Source organism: Rattus rattus, chromosome 15 (assembly GCF_011064425.1).
Source record: "Rattus rattus isolate New Zealand chromosome 15, Rrattus_CSIRO_v1, whole genome shotgun sequence".
NCBI lineage: Eukaryota > Metazoa > Chordata > Mammalia > Rodentia > Muridae > Rattus > Rattus rattus.
The window spans coordinates 12,411,784-12,431,285 of record NC_046168.1 but is presented as its reverse complement, the minus strand read 5'-3'; the positions used below and the strand labels follow the sequence as shown (position 1 = coordinate 12,431,285).

General features: G+C 39.3%; 1 protein-coding gene across 1 annotated transcript in view; it reads left to right on the top strand.

Annotated features, from left to right (window-relative positions):
* The window catches only part of Wdr33 (WD repeat domain 33), a 105,248-nt gene that overhangs the window by 9,156 nt on the left and 76,590 nt on the right, over positions 1 to 19,502 (top strand). Inside the window, 1 exon segment of the mRNA XM_032885892.1 lies at positions 18,192 to 18,418. Coding sequence (XP_032741783.1) covers positions 18,215 to 18,418 — 204 coding nt within the window. The 5' untranslated portion in view covers positions 18,192 to 18,214.

The following is a 19,502-nucleotide window of genomic DNA, read 5'->3' as shown; positions in this document are numbered from 1 at the left end:
CCACCATGTGGGTGTTGGGAACCAAACCCAGGTACTAAGCAAGAGCAACAAGTCTTCCTAACTGCTAAGACTTCTCTCCACCCTCCTCATGTACATTTTAAGGCACACTCTCAATGTGCTCAGGTGCTCAGTCATGGTTCTCCTGCCTCAGAGTTCTAAGTGTTGGGCCTACATGTGTATTTACTGTCATATATTGCTCATCATCAACCCTTCTGACCGTCCGTGCACTTGTATTTACTCTGTAAAACCAGAAATGGATAAAATAATACAGTCAATACAGTCACTGTGTATTCCTGTTTCACACTAGTCCAGATATTCTCAACATGTGGGTTTTGGCCCCTTTGGGAGTTGAAGGACTCTTCTACATGGGTCGACTAAGGCTACCAGAAAACACAGATATTTACATTACAGTTCATACCAGTAGAGAAATTACAGTTACAGTTGGGGGTGTTACCACATATGAGGAACTGTATTTAAAGGGTCAAAGCATTATTAGGAAGGTTTAGAACCACTATACGAGTAGGTATAAAAAAACTCATGCAGTTTTACTTAAGAATATCATTAATTTTTAAAAGTGCTAAAAATTGTTATATTAAGTATATTTAACATTTTTATTCCTTGTATGTGTTCATTGCCATTACTCATAGTATATATGGAATCCAAAGGTCACTATCTAATTTATTTATTTTTACATCGAGAGGGTTTTACTATATAGTCCTAGTATGTTGGTCTCCAGTTCTGGGATTAAGAGCTTGCACCACTATCTGCCTGTTTCTCTGTTTCTGTGATTGTCTCTGTCTCTGTCCTTACTATATCCTTCCTCTGCCTCCTGAGTGCTGAGTTTAAAGGGGTGTGCCATCACCTAGACCTGCATCTCTATTTCATTTCAGAGAGAAGAGTCCCCCTCCCCCTGTTTGTTTTGAGACAGGGTCTCTCTTTGTAGAGCAGGCTGGCCTTAAACTCACAAAGTTCTGCTTGCCCCTGCTTCTCTAATGCTGGGATCATAGGTGTGTGCCATCAACCCTAGCTGAGACAAGTCACTGAGCCTGAGGCTTGCAGTTTCCGCTAGACTGGCTGCCCATTGAGTTCTAGGATTCTCCTGTCTCCCTATCTACCAACTCCATAGTAGTGGGGTTGTAAATGTGTACTGCTGGGCCTTGCTTTGTTTGTTAGTGTTTACTTAGTCTGCATATTTGCCATAGTGTGTATGTGGAGGCCAGGACAACATGGCAAAGGAAGTCAGTTGTGTAGATTAAATTCAGATTCTCAGGCTTGTGTAGCAAGCACTCTATCTCTCCAGCTCCAGTACCATGTCCTTTTTTGAGATAGCAGCTCACTGTGTAATTTTGGCTGGTCTAGAACTCCCTAGTACACCAGGCTGGACTTAAATTTAGAAATCCTTCTGCATCTCACTGAGTGCTGGAGTTAAAAGAGTGGACTGCTGAGGCTGGAGAGATGATTTAGCAATAGGAGCACTTGTTGCTTCTACAGAGGACCTGGTTCATGTATTATCACCACCTACGTGATAGTTCACAACTATTGGTAACTTCAATTCCTGGTATTCTATGCTGCATTCTGATCTCTGGGCCCTAAAAAATACACATGGTACTTAAACAAGCAGGGGAAACACTCAGATACATACAATAGCTTTAAAAGACCTTATACTGCTCTTTCAGAGGACTTGGATTCCCAGGACCCATGTTGGGCAGCTCCTGTAACCATTAACCACCTGTAACTCGAGCTCCAGGGGGAAAAAATCTGAAGCCTCCTTGAGTGCTTGCAACATCCCACGCAGATAAACATACATATATAAATAATCAAAAATAATAAAAATAGACTTTTACAAAAAGGGTATGTACTACTAAGTTTTTGTTTAGTTTTATTTAAAAGATTAATTTTTAATTATGTGTATGTGGTTTGCGCAGTGTCCACAGATTCTGGAAGAGGACATTGAATCTCTGTAGACTCAAAATTACAAACAGTTGGAAGCTACCAGATGTGAGTGCTGGGAACTGAACTCAGATCCACTGGAAGATCTGGAACCACTCCTAACCCACTGAGCCATCTCTCTACCTTGGCTTTTTGGGGTGTGGAGTGGGCTGCTTTTTATTTTTAAATAGAGTACTTAGGAGAACTAAATGGCTTAAGTTGGCTTCAAATTTGCTGTTTTTCTACCAGTCTCTTGAATGCTGGGATTATAGGGATACCACGATGCCTGACCTTAGATGCCTTTATCTTGGGGGTGGGGAGGTATTGTTTGGGTGGTTTTTCCAGACAGAGATTCTCTTTGTAGCCCTGGATCAATGTCTCGAACTCTGTCTCTGTAGACCAAGCTGGCCTCAAACTCAGATTCTCCTGCCTCTGCTTTCTAAGATGGTGGGATTAAAGGCATGCGCAGCTACTGATGGACTTTAGATGGTTTTTGCCATTGTATGAACACCATAGATGGTGCTTACATACCCATCATGATAGTATAGGCTAATCTACATGACCCGCCTGCCCTCCCTCCTTCCCTTCCCCTTCCTTCCTTCGTTGGTTGTTTGTGGTGGTGCTTTTTTTTTTTTTTTTTTTAATTTTTTTTTTGAGCTGGGGACCAACCCAGGGCCTTTAAACGCTTATAGGCAAGTGCTCTACTGAGCTAAATCCCCACCCCCGTGTGGTGGTGTGTTGAAGCAGGGTCTCATTAAGTAACTTTAGCTGTCCTGAAACTTACTACGTAGACCTTTGTGTCTCAGGCTGTCACTTGTCCTCCTGCCGCAGCTTTCCCAATACTAAGTATGGCCTATTGTTGGCAGTGTGAATGTACATGTATACACATATATGCATATGTATTTCACCTTTAAATAGGAGCACACTCTGAAGTAGAGTATTATATAGTATACATAAGCCTGTAGGGCTATAGTTTGTTGCCATTGTCAAGTACTGTGTGTTGTACATAATTCAGAATTGTATGTGCTATATTTTTATGTACCTGGCAATATAGATTTGCTTATATTAGCATTTTTACAAATCCAGGTAATGCCTTATGCTATGATGTTGGGGTGGCTGTGACTTTACTAGGCAATAGGTATTTTCATTTTTATTGTAATGTTAAGATACCAAATTTGTTTATGTTCTCTTTTGTGTGCTGCAAAATTTTAATGGGCATCAGGGATCAGGAATGAAAGAGAAGAATTTTAGAGAAATTTTTACAGATGTTAATTTACTAATGAGATACCATGAGCAGTTATATGGCCTAAAAATTGGTGACGGGATAAATTAATTTTTTTCATAGTATAGACCACTAAAATTAACTAAAGAACCAAGAATCAGTCTTCTTTCACAAGAGCATCAAGAGCTAAAGAATTTCTAACAAAACTTCCAAACCAGCATAGAGCTCAGGTGGCCAAGGGAACTGACTATTATGATTTGTGACTCTGATGTTATAGCCAGTATAAGTTCCAGTATAAGCCACTTCTGCCTGCCTAACTTTGTGACTGCTAAACTAGGTGGGTTTATCTGTCAGACTTTTATATGGTGTAGTTCCTGTTCTGCTACATGGTTGCACAATGCTGGGCTGTTTTGAAACATCCAAGATATTTATTGTTTCTAAATATATCATCCCCTTCACTATTTCTACCTACCTCCTCTCTCCCACTCGTTTCCTGCTTCTGTCCCTACCTACCTGACAGGGTCTTACTATGTAGCCCCTGACTGGCCTGGAATTCACAGGCTGGCTTAGAAATTCAGAGATCTGCCTGCCTCTGGATTGCTGGGATTAAAGGTCTGTGCCACCATGCCCAACAGAATTCTAATTCTTAAAAACCCTCCAAAAAACAATGAAAACCTGTATTTATTCTGCCTCATTCTTTATGATATTCTATTTTACTTTATGGTACTGGAGATGGAACACAGGATGGACTGCTAGTTTTGAAAATAGCTTGGCAGTTTTTTCAGAAGATTAATAAGCATCAGTTTTGAAACTCAAAAAAGTTTCAGTTCTGCATTTTTACTCCAGGAAAAGAATGATACATTCATAGAAAAAGCTGTATTGGTGTTTATAGTAGTTTTATAGTAGTTTCATTCCAGTTGCTGAACAGCATACATTCCAGATGTCTCCAGTGAATAGATCAAATTTGATTATCGCCGTAGAATTTAGCAGTAAAAGATAGGAATAATTAAAACATGGTTGATTCTTCAAAACATCATGGCAAACTCAAAAGCTTTATGAGATAACAATTTTGTTTGCATGATGTTTGTGAAAATATACTTTAATGATGAGAGTGGGTGCTCTAGTTAAGGTTAGTATTGGAGGCTGATACAAGGAACAGTACAGGATTTATGTATGAATAAGTGGGTGGTTTTGGGAGGGGAGAGAGAAAGAGAGAGCTGAAAATGGTGTTGAACGTTTTTTGCTTCTTTTGCCTTTTTTGGTTTGGTTGTAGCTTTTTGAGACAGGGTTGCTCTGTGTAGCCTTTTTCCTGGAACTTGATCTGTAGACTAGGCTGGCCTTGGGATTAAAGACTTGTGCTCCCACTGCCCCACCAATCTTGAATTACAATTTTCCTGTTGCTCCCTCTTTAGTGCCAGGATTATAGATATATGTATGCCACCAAACTTGTCTTTTGTAGTGCTGGGCATTAAACCTAGAGCTTTAGGCATGCTTACAAGCATTTTGCCAACTGAGCTATATCTTTAACCCCAGAGTCTTTATCTTGATTGTGGTCAGCATATGAAACTAGGTTTATTAAAAACAAACATTATATAAATAAAGCATTAATATTTTATTAATTTAATTATAAAATATTTATATTAAATATAAAACTAATAAAATATTATTATAGAATTAGTTTTAATTATGTGTATATGTGTGCTTGATTATTGGTTGTACCTGTTTGAGTGCAGATACCAGGTGTTGGGTCCCTTGGAGTTGGGATTCTGGACCTGCTGACCTAGTTGCTGAGAATTGAACTTGGGTCCTATGTAAGAGCAATACATGTTCTCCTCCACTGAGCTATCTCCAACACTCTGAAACAAGTTTTAAAAAAATTTATATATGTTTAATATTCAAAATAATTTGGAGCTCAGTATTAGGGATGCTTCTCTATTAGGGATGTTGTTTGCAAGGACCTGAGTTTGATTTCCAGTACTTCAAAAGTAAATATAAATAAACAAGTAGATAAAATTTATAGATCATGAGAAAATACTTGGAAAAGATATCTCACAAGATGGTGCTCACCTTTAATCCCAGCACTCAGGAGGCTGGGATTTTGGAGATTAAGGCCAGCCTATTCTACATAGAGTGTTCTAGGCCATCCAGGGCTATATAGAGAGACTCTGTCTCAAAAAATCAAACCAACCAACTAAACAAACATCCAACTCATTTAAGGATATCTAAAACATGAAAGAACTCATAAAACATAATTTTTAAAAAGTAATTTGATTTTAAAAAGTAGACAAAAAGGTCTGAGTAGAAACATTATGCTATAGATGTCAAATAAGCCTGTAGAAAGAAGCTGAACTAGGCATTGTGCTTGTGTACCCTTAAAATCTGGAGGCTAAGGCAGAAGATTTGCTACCAATTTGAGATTAGCCTGGGATACACATATTTACCAGTCCAGCCAGAGTGAATAGGGAGACTTTGCCTCAAAACCACCAACAACACCCTCACACCAAAAGCTACATACTTAGCATAGTACAACAGGAGCTGTCATTCATTTCTGGTGGGAATGCAAAATGATGTAGACACTTTAGATACAATATAAATGTTTCTTACAAAACTAAGCATCCTTTTACATATACCAGTTGTACTTTCGAAAAACCAGTTGTGCTGTTGAAAAAACAAGTGTTTTCCAGACAGGGTTTCTCTGTGTATCCCTGGCTGTCCTGGAACTCACTCTGTAGACCAGGCTGGCCTCATATTCAGAGATCTATCTACCTCTGCCTTCCAAGTACTGGGATTAAAGGGCAATTGTACTTCTTGATTTATACAAAAGTTGAAAATAATTTCTCAGGGAAATCTGTACATTAATGTTTATAGCAGTTATATTGCCCAAACTGGGAAGCAAGCAGAATGCCCTTCACTAGGTCATAGGTGGCATAACCACGTGATGATAATGTATATATGAACTGTAAAAAGATAAGGAGGAGCCTTAGAAGCCTTATCGATGGGTCCTTCCCAGCACTGGGAAGGCAGAAGCAGACACATCTGTGTAACCCTGAGGCTAGCTTGGTCTGCAGGGCAAGTCCAGGACAGCCACATCTGCCTGTCTTGAAAAAGAAACCAGGGGGCTGGAGAGATGACTCAGTAGTTAAGAGCACTGGCTGCTCTTCTAGAGGTCCTGAGTTCAATTCCCAACAACCGCATTGTGATTTACAACTATCTATAATAGAATCTATGTAAATTTATAAAATATAAAGTTTTTTAAAAAAGGAACATACAAAAAGCTAAGCTGGGCCTGGTGTATATACCTTTAACCCTAGCGTAGGAGGCTGATGCAGGCTGGTATTAGAGTGGCTGGGCTGGAGGACTGGGACAGAGCTAAGGCCTCACAGTGAGATCCTGTCTTCAAAAACAAAAAACCCAGAAGATACATGTATTCTGTAAATAGCAACACATTTCTACTACCACAGCTAATGCAGAGAATACCGTGTCATTCTGGGCCTGCAAGCTTGATGCCAAACTATCTATAAGGATTCTATAAGGATGTCTGTTCTGTAGCATAGCACATGTTCAAGTTGTCAAGAATAAGGTCTACTTTAAGAGATGCCAAGTGAAATTTAGAAGATAAGACAGCAAACCTGACTGCTGTCCTTGGAAATGCAGCATGAAGTTTGTATAACTAGCAGTACTGTTGATGCCATGAACCAAAAAATATGGGAGTTAACCCAGCAAATTGTGCTCGTTGTACTAGCTTGCTGCTGGCCCACAGGCTTCTCAATAGAGTTAGCTTGTTAAGGTCTGTGAAAGCCAAGTGAAGGTTACTGAAGATAAATACAACATGGAAAGCATTGGTGGTCAGCCCAATGCCTTTGACTGTTGTTGGGGTGCATACATTGCTGAAACTAAACTGGCATTGAGGTTTTGGTGACCTTCTAGGGGAGCTATGTTGCTGTACTTTCCAACCCCAATTTGCCCATATTAAAAAAAAATACAGTCCAGTTGTTATAAGCTGTATGGCTGGATTGGGCAGATCTAACACTACACTTATTTCCCAGCTATAAGACTCCTTGCTACTTTCCGTTTCTTCTGGCCCCAGGGTTTAGGTCCACTGCAGCTTCCTCGTCCTCTTCTGTCCTCTCCTTTCCCCCTCTTCACTCTTTCTCCTCTCTTCACTCCCCGCTCCCACTCTCAAACCTCTAGTTCCACCTATCTCTTCCACTGCCCAATCACTCTCTAGCCTTTACTGAATAGTTAAAATGTGGAGAATGTGCACTTGAGATCACCCAAGTATCTGGGGCATACCCTTTTGAGGCAGAACTAACATCAGTATACAGCAGCATCAGGACAACCCACAACAGCTGTGAATGGAAGCTTTTTCTGTCCCTTAAATAATTGATTTTTTTATTTAAAATAATTTGAAAGCAAGGAGTACTTTATAGGTTGTTATATTGCAAATCATATATGGATTACCTGATGGGAGAAAATGAAGGCACTTAGAAGAAACAATTTTCTCAGTACCTAAGCAACCAATAACTCCAGTTGTAAAGATTATTAGACAAAGGAGGGTGGGGAAGAAAGCTCATGATGGTCTATGCAAAATTCAGTCTATGAGAAGAAAAACAAAAACAAGACAAAATGAGTAGTTAGAAAGAAGGTGTAGAATTTTTCCATGACATCCCTTCCTAGAAGAAAGCTTGGGTAGCTCAGGCAAAGGTAAGCTTCCTCAGAGCTCAGGGACAGGTACTGAGCACTAAACCCGTTTTTTTTTTTTTTTAACATACTTTTTTATAGTTTATTTATTTTATGAGTACACTGTCACTGTCTTCAACACACAAGGAGAGGATTCCATTACAGATGGTTGTGAGCCACCATGTGGTTGCTGGGATTTGAACTCAGGATCTCTGGAAGAGCAGTCAGTGCTCTTAACCACTGAGCCATATCTCCAGCCCTAAACCCGTTGTTTTATGAAGATTTTTTTTTCATTTTAAAGAAGGCAGTAAACCTACTGGCCAAACAGCAAAAGAACAAGTCATAAGAACATTGTGGGTAGGGAGAGGGGGACTCTGTATGTTTACTGGCTTCATTATTTGTCCTTTGTACCTCAGAATGTATACATTACTGATTTATCCTTTTTAATTCAGGATCTCATTGTGTAGACTGGGATGGCCTTGCACTCCTAGATTGGCCTGCCTTGTCCTCCTAAGTGGGAGTTAAAGCATATGCCATATGCAGGGTAGGGCTCCTACTTATTAGTGTGAGAACAAGACAAGGAGAACAAGCATGCTGATCATTTCATTACTGGCCCAGTTAACCATTGGCGTGGACATCTTCAGTTTCATGGCAGATTAGGGTTTAAGTGTCCTTTGGGGTGGTGTCTCAGGTTTGATCAGCCAACTCAGAACCTAGATAGATGGGTAATTTAAAACAGCTGCTGCCACAGCTGATCACTCCCCTAGTCCTCTGCTAAAAACAATCTAAGGACAGAGTATTTTGAAGGTTAGGGGAAACTATTTCAAATATTTATTTCCTTAAAAAAGTTCCCTTTTGTACTAGTACATCACAGAATACCAGTATATTCAAATGTGCAATCCAAGGTTAGTTTACTGAGACTAGAGGAGGAACCTGGGTGCTAGTCTTGAATGCCCGTTCCTTACCTTTGTGGAGCAGCTCACTTTGCCTCTGGTAATAGTTTCTGTTATACTTGAGCCCTCTGCTGGAGTGACAGTGAATGTTTGGTCTCCCCCTCCCCCTTCCTCTCTCCTGTTCCTTTTCTTTCTCTCTGTCTCATGTAGCTGAGGCTGGTCTCAAACTTGATAGGTAGCCAAACTACTGATCCCCCTGCTTCTATCTCCCAAGTAATGGGACTATAGGTTTGTGCTCCTCCACACTTTAGGAACGTTTGTTGTTCTTAGTTGTGTGCTAGTTTTGTGTAAAGTTTGTCAGAATTTGGAAGGTCCCAGAATTTGGAGGTTACCCCGAGTTCAAGGCCAGCTAGTTTTCATGTTGAGACCCTGTATTTAAACAAAACAAAACAATCAAAAAAAAAAAAAGTAAAAAAGTTTTAAGAATGAAACCAAATAGGAATCATGAACAGATCAGGAGATTCCACCCTCCATCCCCTCAAAGACTGTCTCACTACGTAAATCAGGCTGGACTGGATTTACAGAGACCCACCTGCCTCTGCCTCTCAAGTGCTGGGATTAAAGGTGTGTGTCAACTCTACTGAGCTGGTTTTTGTTTTCAAGAACATCTATGTGTCCCTCTGTCTATATTTATATACATGAATACACGTATGTATGTGTATGCACATGAACTTTATATATATAATATTCCTCCATGTACTAGTATTCTCATGGGGTCAGACTGTATTGGATATCCTGAAACTGAGTTATGAGTTATGGGTGGTTATGAACTGTTATATAGGCTCTAGGAGTAGAACCTGGGTCTTCTGAAAGAGCACTGACCACTTTTACTGCTAAGCCAAGCCATCTATCTGTAAACACCCCCCTCCCCCAAAAGCAGGCAGGTAAGTGCTCTAGTATATACACCCCCACACACAATCTCTAAATATAAAAACATTTTAAATTTGTTTTGTTGTTGTTTTTGAAGGACTTTTTGCATGTATATGAGCATCTTGTGTGTGGAAACGTGTTGTTCATGCATCTTGTGTGCACATGTGGGTAGAGGACAGGAGTTGACATTGTATTACTTGGTTTATTTCTCTCTATATAATCAAGGCAGCATGCTCACTTAGCCCAGAGCATGCTAATTCATCTAGTCTAAGTGGCCAGTTTACTTTGGGGACCCCATTTCTACCTTCCATGCATTGTGATTACAGGGGAAGTTTTACTGTGCTCTCTTAGCATTATTTACATGGGTACTGGGGGTCCAGACTCTGGACCTGATACTTGAATGGCTGGCATTTACTTGCTTAATAATCTTCCAAGCCCCAAATTATTTTTTAGCTGCACCTTTAATAGTATAAAACCTTATTTGCTAACACGTTCTTTTTTTTAGTTTTTTGCTTTTTTGAGGCAGGGTTTCTCTGTATAGCCTTGGCTTCCTGGACTTACTCTGTAGACCAGGCTGGCGTTGAACTCAGAGACCTGCCTACCACTTCTGGCAATAAAACCTGTGCCACTATACCTGACATGTTTTTATTGTGTATGGTTTTTCCTCATTGGAATATGCGAAAAAGCTGAGAACTTATTGTAAACAACCATGAGATGTTTTCTGCTTCTCCTCTACTTCCTGATGTTGAAGTTTGACATGTGTGTTTAGGTATTTTTGGGTTATGTTCTTGAGGGAAACATCACTTATATGTATGTTGGGGGGTACATTCATGTGTGTATGTGCACATGGTGCATGTGAATGGAGACCAGAAGTTGACTTTAGCTCTCTTTCTTTCTTGCTTGCTCTCTGTTCTTTTTAGCCTGGATGTAGGCTACAAACTCATAGAGAGCTGCCTGCCTCTGCTTTCTGAGAGCTGGAATTAAAGGTGCACGCTATCATACCCAACTTTACAACTCAATTTTTTGAGACAAAAAGTTTCTCACGGAACCTAGATTTCACTCATTTTTCTAAGCCGGCTGGCCAGTGAGCTCTAGGACTTCACCTGCCTGTGCGTCAGTTCTAGAAGTGTGCCTCTGTGAGTACCTTTTGCATGGTTTCTGGGGATTCAAGCTCAGGCCCTTTTGCTTACAGGACTTTTACCCCCTCAAGACAGGGTTTCTCTGTGCGCCCTGGCTGTCCAAGAACTTGATCTGTGGTCTCGAACTCAGAGGTCCACCTTTCTCTGCCTTATGAATTCTGGGTTTAAAGGTGTGCCCTCACCTCAGGCTCACTTCTGGAATTTTATGTAGTCAGGTTATGTTTGTTATATAAAAATAGTTTCATGGAGCCTGGAAACTGCTATTCTGTGAATGTGAATGTTGTATTTAGTGAGTCAGAATGATGTGATTTTACCTGATGTATGTACTATAAAGCAAACTCTTGACTGAATTGCGCTCCTTGCTTGACATTACTGATTTATTTTTAGGGGAAAGATGAACTGAATTTAGTTGTTTAGATAGATTTTTATCAATCTGCATGTTTAGTTATTATACATATAATTTACTAAGGATATTCATATATACTATAAGTTATTTTTAACAATTTGCATGTTTAGTTATTATACATATAATTTACTAAGGATATTCATATATACTATAATTTGTCTCCTCCTGACTTCTGTTCCTATTCTTACCTACCTTCCCCCTCCCCCGACCCCCCAGCTCACTTATGGGATAACTATGTTTGAGGGAAGTCTAAATTTTAGTTGAATTTTGTCATTCTCCTATTGTATCTGAAGTGACTACTACAGCAAGTACAAAACATGTTATTAATTTTTCAAAAGGTTAAAGCTGCTATTTCTTTGCATTTGGTTAATAATTTTAGTTCCATTGTGAAGCTTGAAGGATAACTTTAAGGACTTAGTGTTCTATGTGGGTTAATGATTTTTCACATTTATGTGTCAGGTTTTCTGCTCCTAGAGACAGTTGAAATCTTTGGCACCTCCTGTTGAAGGAGAGTCAGGAGGTCCAGCAGGCCTTTGCTCTAACTCTGCTGCTCTGTAATTGCCTGGAGGAGCTGCAGCCAAGTATTGTAGTATTGTAGGTTTAAATAATGGAAATTTGTTTCCTCACAGTTCTCAGTGCTGCAACTCAGAAAGCTAAGATGAGAGAAGGTTCCGTTCTTGGTGATACTTTTCTCTTTGACTTGCTGTGATCTATGGCTGTCCTTTTTATTGTCTGAGTCCTAATCTAGATTAGAACCTTAAAGCAATATGTCATTATGTTCTGAGATACTGGGCTTTAGGGCTTTGATAAATAAAGTGAGGTGGGCACGGTTTAACCCAGAACACCAACAAAGAAAGCATTGTTGAAAGCTTGGCTAAAAGAATTTTCCTTCCTCCCCTCTATCCCTCCCTTCCTCATTTTGAGAAAAGTCTCATGTAGCCTAGGCTATCCTCAAATACTTTACATTGCAGAAGGACTGTCTTCCTGCCTCCAGCTTCCAAGTGCTGAGATAACATGAATACACTACTATGTCCAGCTGTTTTCATTTTGTGATGCTAGGAATTAAAGCCAGAGTATTGTTCTGGCTAAATCATCTCATTCTCTCTCACCCCTCCCCACTCTGAAGTAATTTTATGGATTGCCTGACTTGAAGACGAAGAAGAAGGCATTTGGGAAGTGTGCTTGTGTCTGGGTTTGTAAGGCATATGTGAAGCATGTTCATGGTGTTGTGTGGTGAGGAGGTTTGTTTTGTCTTATTTAGTGTTAGGCTTTTCAATCTTTTTCATTGATGATGTATATATGGACGGGCTCATGTCCTGCTGTTTTGTGGAGGGTGGAGATCAGAGGATAACTTGTGAGAGTTGATTCTTGCCTTTATACCATGTGGGTCCTGGGAAATCAGGCATGGTGGCAAACGTCTTTAACCACTGAGCTTTCTGGGCTTCAGAAGATAGGTAGATAGGTGTCACTCTGGGCTTCAGAAGGTAGATAGGTGTCACTCCGGGCTTCAGAAGATAGATAGATAGGGCTTCAGAAGATCAGTCACTCTGGGCTTCAGAAGGTAGATAGATAGATAGGTGTCACGAAGGAGGCAAACAGCACTCCAGTTAAAGTGTCTCACTCCACGAGGCAAACTTTCCTTCTGATCAGAAGAACGCGCTCTTTAGAAAACTGAAAGTGCAAACGCATTGCAGCAGGAGCTTATCTGGGTGTCAGTTAAAGCAGGGGGGAACTGTGCTCCCTATTGCTGGAGCCAGCCTAGAGCTGTTTCACTTGTCTAGTTTAAAAGAATCAGAGCAAAGGAGGTCAAATAAACGGAGTTGTGAGACCACAGCAAGATCTTTGTGTAAACAAAAGTTTACCTAGTTGGAGGGTAGCAGAACTTTCACATAAAGGTTTCACAAGGTGTGTGTGGGAGGTTTGCATTGCTTGTAGTTAACAAACGACAGCATTTGACAGAAGCGAATATTTAATATTTCTTACATAGTACTGAATTTTGATTTGAAATATAGTTGTGCTTTTTTCCCCTCCCTCCTTCCTTCCCTCCCTCCGTCCTTTTTGTGTGCATGTTTGGTTTTTCTTTTTTTTTTTTTAGATTTATTTATTTATTATATACAAGTACAGTGTCACTGTCTTCAGACACATCGGAAGAGGGCATCAGATCCCATTACAGATGGTTGTGAGCCACCATGTGGTTGCTGGGAATTGAACTCAGGACCTCTGGAAGAGCAGTTTGTGCTCTTAACCACTGAGCCATCTCTCCAGCCCTGTTTTTGTTTTTTCATGACAGGGTTTCTCTGTGTAGCTCTGACTGTCCTGAAAATCACTGTTACACCAGCTGCCCTTCAACTCCGAGATCTTGCCTGCGCCTGCTTCCCCAGTGCTGTGACTTTAGGCAGTCACTGCCACCACTCTGCTTTTTTTCCTCCTTTTTAAACATTCCAAAATTTTGATTTTTTTTTTTGAACTTGAGTAGTACTTTGGACTTTGTCAAGAAAACCAAAGACCTTTCTCAGAACACCTTTTTTGTTTGTTTGTTTGTTTTTGTTTTTTTGTTTTGTTTTTTTTTTGTTTTTGTTTATCTGAGATAGTTTGGCTGTGTAGCCCTGGCTGTCCTGGAACTCACTCTGTAGACCAGGCTGCCTTCAGACTCAGGTCTGCCTGCCTGTGCCTCCATAGTGCTGGAGTGTGAAGGCTTCTGCTGCCACTCCTCAGCTTCAGAACACATTTTTGATTTGATTTTATGTATTTTTCTGAGACAGGGTCTGTCCTGGAACTCTGTGTTTCCTCTTCTTCCCTCCCCTCCTTTCCCTCCCTTTCATCCTGCATATTCCAGCTTGGCTTAGATTTCTTCCTTTGTCAAATTACAGGTATTTGCCATCAACCTGCTTTTATGTGGTGCTGGAGATGGAACAAGCGCTCTATCTACCTGCCCTTGCAGAACAAATTTTATTCAATAACTTGCTTGTTTTTGTTGAACCTTAGTCATTCATGCCATCAACACTCGATTTGGGTCTTAGTGCTTCCTATTGTAATACTCAAAATTAAACTGTAAGCCCCACTCTCCCAAGGCCCAGGTAACTCGCCAGAATGCTGGGAGTTGTAGTTCTTGGAAAATAACAAAATGCCTCATGGGGAAAATAGGTTACTTACAGGTTTGTCTTTATAAACCCCTACAAAATATGCCTCTAGGCCACTCAGATAGAAGTTCCAGGAAGTAGTCCTGACCAAAGTCCATCTTGGTCAGTCTTTAATAAAGCTTGCTTCAGATTTGGCTCAAAATGGTAGAAATGGTGTTTGTCATGCAGATCTCAGGATTATCACTATCCAGCCCTCTGCCTAGCTTCAGCAGTCCCCAGCTTTCTATTATTGTTCTGTTTCATATCTGTTTGAATGGTTTTTTAGTCTATTAAAATTTCCACTTTTAGTTGATATATCCTCACATATCATTAAGACCACGCTTTAAACCATTTATTTTATTCTGAGATAGAATTTCTGTATGTAGCTTTGGCTAGCCTGGAACTCATAGAGCTTCTCCTATGTCTGCCTCTAGAGCGTTGGCATTAAAGCTATATGCCATTTTATATGTTATGCCATTTTAAAATGTACCATTCAGCTTATTTAGCTTGTTCAGTGTGGCATAGCTGCCTCTTTTTCCTTGTTCTAATTTTTCTTCATTATCTTGGAAAGAAAGACTGTTTTATGAAGTAGTTACATTTCATTCCAGGACCCTTGTAACCTGTAGTTGAGAGACTTTCTCTGTGTAGCACATTCTTGATTTTTCATATAGAGTCATGTGGTCTTTGTGTTTGGCTATTTTAACACATTTTCAGCATAATACATGTTATAATTTGTATATTTTTTGTTGAAACTAATTTTATTCCATGAACATTAGAAAATTTATGGCTATAAAAAAATAGAACTTTTGCTGGGCAGTGGTGTTTCACACCTTCAATCCCAGCACTTGGGAGGCAGAGGCAGGTGAATGTCTGAATTTAAGACTAGCCTTTCCTACAGAATGAGTTCCAGGGCAGCCAGAACTGCATAGAGCAATCCTGTCCCAGAAAGAGCTAGCTACCTAGCAAGCTAGTTAGATCTAAATACGCTTTTTTGTGGGCTTGGGGCTGTACCTCAGTGGTATTACATGTGAGATCCTAGACTCAATCCTCAAACTTAAGAAAGTTTGTTTCTTTTGTTTTTTTTTTTTTTTTTTTTTTTTTTTTTTTTTTTTTTTTTTTTTTTTTTTTTTTTTTTTTTTTTTTTTTTTTTTTTTTTTTTTTTTTTTTTTTTTTTTTTTTTTTTTTTTTTTTTTTTTTTTTTTTTTTTTTTTTTTTTTTTTTTTTTTGTTTTTTGTTTTTTTTTTTTTTTTTTTTTAGTAAATTAAAAAATGCTAAATTTATTTTGTGTTATGTGTGGGTATGTATGTTTATGAATGAATGCATTCATGCCTATGTATATGTATGTATACACATATACACATATACATGTACATATACACATATACATATGTGATATGGATATTAGAGGACCTCAAGAAGTTGGGAATGGGAGGTTGGTTCTGCCCTCCTAGCAGTGAGTCCTGTGAATCAAACTCAGGTTGTCAGGCAAGTGCCTTTAACTGCTGGGCCATCTTGCCAGCCCAAAATATGCTGTTGTAAACCCCATATTCCCCCCTCACCCCTATGATTTCTGTCTGTAGCCCTGGTTGTCCTAGAACTCTCTGTGGAATAAGGCTGGCTTTGAACTTGGAAATTCATCTGCCTCTACCTCCCCAATACTGGAATTAAAGTTGTGAGCAACCAGTATCCCAAGACACTCATTAAGGGGCCCTTGGCACACAACTTAGCATTTGGAAGGTAGACAGTGAAGGATTCTGAGTTTGAAACTAGACTGGTTACATAATGAAACTGTCTTCAGAACAAATTTAGAGAAAACTTTAGGCCTTTAGAAAATTTGACCTAGATATCTGGAGTGAAACTTTAATTTAAACCCGAGATGTAGTTGCATTCATGAGATGTCAGAATAAGCAGATTCCATACCAGCTGTAAGTGCTTTTTATACACAATAACTCATCCACAACTCATAAGGGTAGAATGTTTCTCATCTTATACAAACTAACATACTGGACTGGAGCTAAGGGATTACTGCTTAGTAGCAGAACTGACACATTAGATGTGTATTTTATTCCTCTATTTATTTTGGTGTTGTGTATCCAGATTTCAGTACTATCACCGTTCCTTTGTCTTTGGCTTTTACCCCTGCACAGCCCAAGTACACTGTAGCTGTCTTCAGACACACTAGAAGAGGGTGTCAGATCTCACTACAGATGGTTATGGGTCACCATGTGGTTGCTGGGATTTGAACTCAGGAACTCTGAAAGAATAGTCAATGCTCTTAACCACTTGCTCTTACCACTGAGCCATCTCTCTAGCCTCCAAGATGATTTTTATCTGAAGAAGATCATAAGGATTTTTTTCTAGGACCCCTTAAAAATAATCTCGAGACTAACATAAACAAATGTAAGAACAAAAATAGTGGGAATTAAAATCTTCCTTTTGAAATAAGAGTAACTGTGCTCCCTTCTTTCAGTTCTCTAATGCTGGGGTTACAGTTACTGCACTCAGCCACTAATAGGAAGTTTGAAAGGCTTTACAACTTTTTAGAGGATAAAATAAGAGTTTTATGATAAAATAGTATAAAAGTAGTTCTACGATAATCTTAAAAATAGATTGACTATAAAATATCTAAGTGAAACTGTCATTTGAAAATGTTAATAGTGGTGCTGGAGAGATGGCTCAACAGTTTAAAGAGCATATATTGGTCTTGTAGAGGGTTTCAAGAGGACCAGTGGTTCCTAGCACCTAGGTCAGGAAGCTCACAGTCACGTGTAACTTTAATGCGAAGGGTCCTGGCAACCATATACTTATGTGTACACATATGAATAAAAATAAAAACTTAATTCAGCTCCTATTTTTTCTTTATCACCTCTTCCACCTTTATTATTTTGATACAAGGTCTCATGTAACACAAGATGGCATGTAAGATTTTGAAAAATGTTAATACTCAGTTGATGCTTGCCTTTTCTTCCCTAGAAGAAACACAAAATAGACATCTCAATAATGCCTTAAGCCATTATACATTGTACTCTCTTCCACTGGTGCAGATATTTACAATCCATGCTTATTAGTATTTATTTTGTAATAAACTTAATCTGTAATGTTTTGATTTTTAGTTCCTATATTTATTTGGTGGGGTTTAGACTCAGGAACACATGCTTCCTAGGTAAGCTTTCTGCTGTTGAGCTTTATCTCCAACCTTGATACTTCATTTTAAAAATAGAGTGAATGTTAGAAACACTGCAAGGAAGAAAACTGTTAAATGTTCACTGGGCCTGTAAGGTGGCTAGTGGGTGAAGGGTCCTGCTGCTTAGCCTAACAATCTGAATTTGATCCACATGATAAAAGAAGAGAAACCCATCTTGCAAATTGTCATCTGACCTCCATACACTTGGCATATACCCTCTCTCACTGCAAATAAATAATAAAAATTTTACAGTTGGGTGGCACATGCCTTAAATCTCAGCACTCTGGAGGCAGAGGCTGGTGGATCTACCTAGCTAGTTCCAGAATAGCCAGGCTACACAAATAAACATTGTCTCAAAAAAAAAAAAAAACCCAACAAATAAACAAATATTTCAGGAAGTATTTACTTAAAAATGTTTTAGATTAGGGCGAAAAGATCAGTTAAAAGTACTGGCTGCTCCTCCAGATGATCCTGGTTTAATCTTCAACATGCACATTGCAGCTCACTCTGTCTGGAACTCCAGTTCCAGGAATCTGATGCCCTCTTATGGCCTCTTCAGAATATGCTTGTAGGCACAGCTACTTACACGTTTTGAAAAAGTTAAATGTTTGCAGGTTAAAAAATTGTTTTTAGCCATAGTTGTCAAGTCATGTGATTTGTGTACTGAAATACTCCATCTTCTATTCTAGTGACTTAGTAGGAAAACATCACCATGGCTACAGAAATTGGCTCTCCTCCACGATTTTTCCATATGCCGAGGTTCCAGCACCAGGCTCCCCGACAGTTGTTCTATAAGCGGCCTGACTTTGCACAGCAGCAGGCAATGCAGCAGCTCACCTTTGACGGGAAGCGGATGAGAAAGGCCGTGAACCGGAAAACCATAGACTACAACCCCTCTGTCATTAAGTATTTGGAGGTAAGTACAGTAAAAGTATTTCTGGTGGCCAAAGTGCTTTTTTAAAAAAATTATTTATTTTATGTATTTGAATGCTCTATCTGCACACCTGCACGCCAGAAGAGGGCATCGGATCCCATTACAGATGGTTGTGACCACCATGTGGTTGCTGGGAATTGAACTCAGGGCCTCTGGAAGAGCAGTCAGTGCTCTTTTTTTTTTTTTTTTTTTTTTTTGTCTTTTTTTTCGAGTTGGGACCAACCTAGGGCCTTGCGCTTCCTAGGCAAGCGCCACCACTGAGCTAAATCCCCAACCCTCAGTCAGTGCTCTTAACCGTTGAGCCATCTCTCCAGCCCCGGCCAAAGTGCTTTTAAAAAATAATTAAATAAAGAGTAACAAGTATTACTTGTATTTCTTGAATTAGTGGGATGAATTAGCATTTCAGATGTTGACTTCATTGTCTTCTGAAAATGACTCCGTATATGTGAAATAATAAGTGACCACCAACATGGCAGTATTCTGAGGCACTTGCCTGGAGCACATGCCATGTCCTACTTCTGATTTCTCAGAAAGACATTGTAGTCTTGAGGAGGCGCTCTGTACTTGCTTGAAGATCGACACATCTTACCTGGGACAGTCACTTGGAGTGTATTGGAGTGAAAGGGTCTCAGCTCTGCTTCTCTACTTTTGAGTTTCTTATGTTAACCTGTTAAATGTTATTGTTTCATTCATTTGGTTTTGTCTGCTTTTACCCCTAAGCTTAGTAGTTAAAGGCCTGTTTGCACATTGACCTAATTAGTACATTACAGGTACATAGTAACAAATGTTAGATATAAGGACACATTTAAACTAGTTTTTTTTGTTTTTTTTTTTTTTAAAGACAGGATCTTATGTAGCACAGGCTGGCTTTGAATTTCTGAATCTTCCTCCATCCCCCAAGTACTGAGATTAAGACATGTGATGTTATACTAGTTGATTTGGTGTTTTTTGGCAATTTCATTTGGGAAAATAGAATATAAAGGTAGAATTTGAAAAGAATAAAAAAGCCAAAAGCAAATACAAGAAATTGTTCTGTACTCATGGTTTTGGCAGAAATATGGTTGTC